Source organism: Mycetomoellerius zeteki, unplaced genomic scaffold (genome assembly GCF_001594055.1).
Source record: "Mycetomoellerius zeteki isolate Tzet28-1 unplaced genomic scaffold, Tzet1.0 scaffold58, whole genome shotgun sequence".
NCBI classification, from domain to species: domain Eukaryota; kingdom Metazoa; phylum Arthropoda; class Insecta; order Hymenoptera; family Formicidae; genus Mycetomoellerius; species Mycetomoellerius zeteki.
Window position 1 is genome coordinate 355,738 of NW_017257588.1, and position 2,160 is coordinate 357,897.

Consider the following 2,160-nt stretch of genomic DNA (forward strand, 5'->3'; position numbering starts at 1 on the left):
ATATTATTTATTACTTCGCTCCTAATTGTCTTTGTTTATAAGACGAATAGTGATGCGTTGTGTAATGCGCTAAGAGCTACGATCACCGTTATGTCCAATAAAATTTACACGAGGCGCAAATAAAAAAAAGAGTCCGCTTATAATGATTCTGATGTAAAGGTGAAAGAAAGAAAGAAAGAATGAAAGCGCGGATTAAGACGGGCACGCGAAAGAGTCGGATCAATTCCGCACTCTTGAATTGCGGTTCTTCCTTGGTGAGGGGATAGCGATTGGATCTAGTTGGAACGAACGACGGGGCGGCGACGTTACGCGGCCCGTATCCGGGCATCCGGTAGTAATCAACCTCACCAAGCGGTAGCCCGTGGGAAAACGGCTTAATGCTGAACGGTGCGGGATAGCAGCACAATCGGTCCACCTTAAAGCTGGCGTTCCGGCGTTGGACGTGCGATTTTCCGGGGAGTGGGCCAGCGAGCACGGCGAAAGTACCGGTATATATGCCGCTGATTGGCACGATGCAACTTCAGTGTGCACTCCCGAAGGCTACCATGAGCACTTCGCAGGTGAGCGTGCGCTGCTGGCACAGTGGCGCGTAAATAGGGCTCTGACAAGGGTATCTTTAGGGTATCTCGCACGGCGGAGGATTATGCACGGAATTATGCGCGCGATAAATGAGGAACGCGTTGGGATTTAGTATTATTGACGACGTGAGATTATGGTGTTGGTTTCTCACACCATCACAGTGTTAAAATTGTAGAGATTATAGTGTGATTCTTTGTTTCATTACAAGAGTGAAATTTCAATAATTTACTTTAAATAGAATACAATATTAGATATTTTATGTACTGATTATATTTTTATCTTGCAATGTTTGTCAATGTTTGATGTTTATAACAGACTATAATTTAACTTTGCTGTACATCGCGTTTTTTTTTAAATTTTCTTTGTATTGTCGATGCATTTCTTGTATTGTCGAATCATTTATTGTATAATGCGCGTAAAATTTTTGTGAACTCCAGCGAGACCTTCAAAGCTTCCCAAGTTAACCAAGCTAATCTAAATCTTGACCATGAAGGACCGCAATTAACACACGTTTATTCGCAGATCCTCGTGCTGCTCGCCCTTGTGGCGACAGTGGCTCTGGCCACTGAGACCAAGAAGTCCGACAGCAAAGGAGCCGAGTCAAAGGATGCCAAGAGCAAGCGGGGACTGGAACTGAGTCTGGGTCATGGTGGCTTTGGCGGTGGCGGCGGCGGTGGTTACGGCGGCCACGATTTCGGTGGCTTCGGCGGTGGTGATTTCGGCGGCGGTTTTGGTGGAGGTGGCGGCGGCGGCGGCGGCGGTGATGGAGGAAGAATTTCTGGCATCACGATCCATCGCGAAGTCTCGGTGCCAGTTCCGGTGCCCTACACCGTCGAGAAAAGCGTACCAGTACCTGTACATGTGCCGGTGAAGATTCCGATTGACAATCCGATACCGTATCACGTACCAAAGCCTTATCCGGTTCCAGTAGAGAAGACTGTACCAATCCCCGTAGAGAAACCGGTTCCAGTACCCGTCAAGGTGCCCATAAAGATACCCGTCAAGGTGCCCGTTCCATATAGCGTACCTGTTAAAATACCTTACCCCGTGGAGAAGGAATTGCCCTATCCGGTCAAGGTGCCGGTCGTCGTAAAGGAATCGTATCCGGTCCTGGTGCATGAAGGCGGTCACGGAGGTGGCGGCTTTGGTGGAGGCGGCGGCTATGGCGGAGGCGGTTTCGGAGGCGGACACGGTGGATTCGGTGGCGGACACGGCGGATTCGGTGGCGGTCATGAATTCGACCTGCATTGACGATAGTCCGATAACAATCGATATTAATGATACTCTTGTATATAATTATTATGTTTCCTTTTTTACACTGTGCTGTCTTAGCAGAATAAACATTAAATTATTAACTCGGCCTTTTGTAAAATCTAGCGTTACCTTATCCTTTGCGTTTGTTATTTACACGAGGAAATTAGCTCAAAGTTGAGCTTTATTCTACAACAAGTGAAAATCATTTCTCTGAGTGTATTATATTCTTAATTGCTCGCTTATTTCTACGGTTTTAACTACATTGCGCAACCATAGGGAAAAGAAATTAATCATCAATTTAAACGTTTATGAAACCAGCTTGTTGAA

At 46.5% G+C, this 2,160-nt stretch overlaps 1 protein-coding gene across 2 annotated transcripts; it reads left to right on the top strand.

Moving 5' to 3' along the window:
* The first annotated feature begins 472 nt into the window (after positions 1 to 472).
* LOC108728073 (keratin, type II cytoskeletal 1) lies at positions 473 to 1,934 on the top strand. Of its 2 annotated transcripts, XM_018456430.1 has the most exons (3): positions 473 to 560; positions 1,102 to 1,255; positions 1,319 to 1,934. In XM_018456430.1, exons 1-3 carry the CDS (start codon positions 495 to 497, stop codon positions 1,828 to 1,830), a joined length of 732 nt encoding a protein of 243 aa, XP_018311932.1. In that variant the 5' UTR covers positions 473 to 494; the 3' UTR covers positions 1,831 to 1,934. The 2 variants fall into 2 exon arrangements, with proteins under 2 accessions (XP_018311932.1, XP_018311931.1); XM_018456429.1 differs by having other exon boundaries at positions 495 to 560; positions 1,102 to 1,934.
* The last annotated feature ends 226 nt before the right edge of the window (positions 1,935 to 2,160 follow it).

Excerpts from the sequence above, each read along its gene's own strand:
- LOC108728073 (XM_018456429.1), top strand. The coding sequence starts at position 495 with ATGCCGCTGATTGGCACGATGCAACTTCAGTGTGCACTCCCGAAGGCT. Across the intron at positions 561-1,101 it reads CTACCATGAGCACTTCGCAG|ATCCTCGTGCTGCTCGCCCT; the intron begins GTGAGCGTGCGC and ends GTTTATTCGCAG.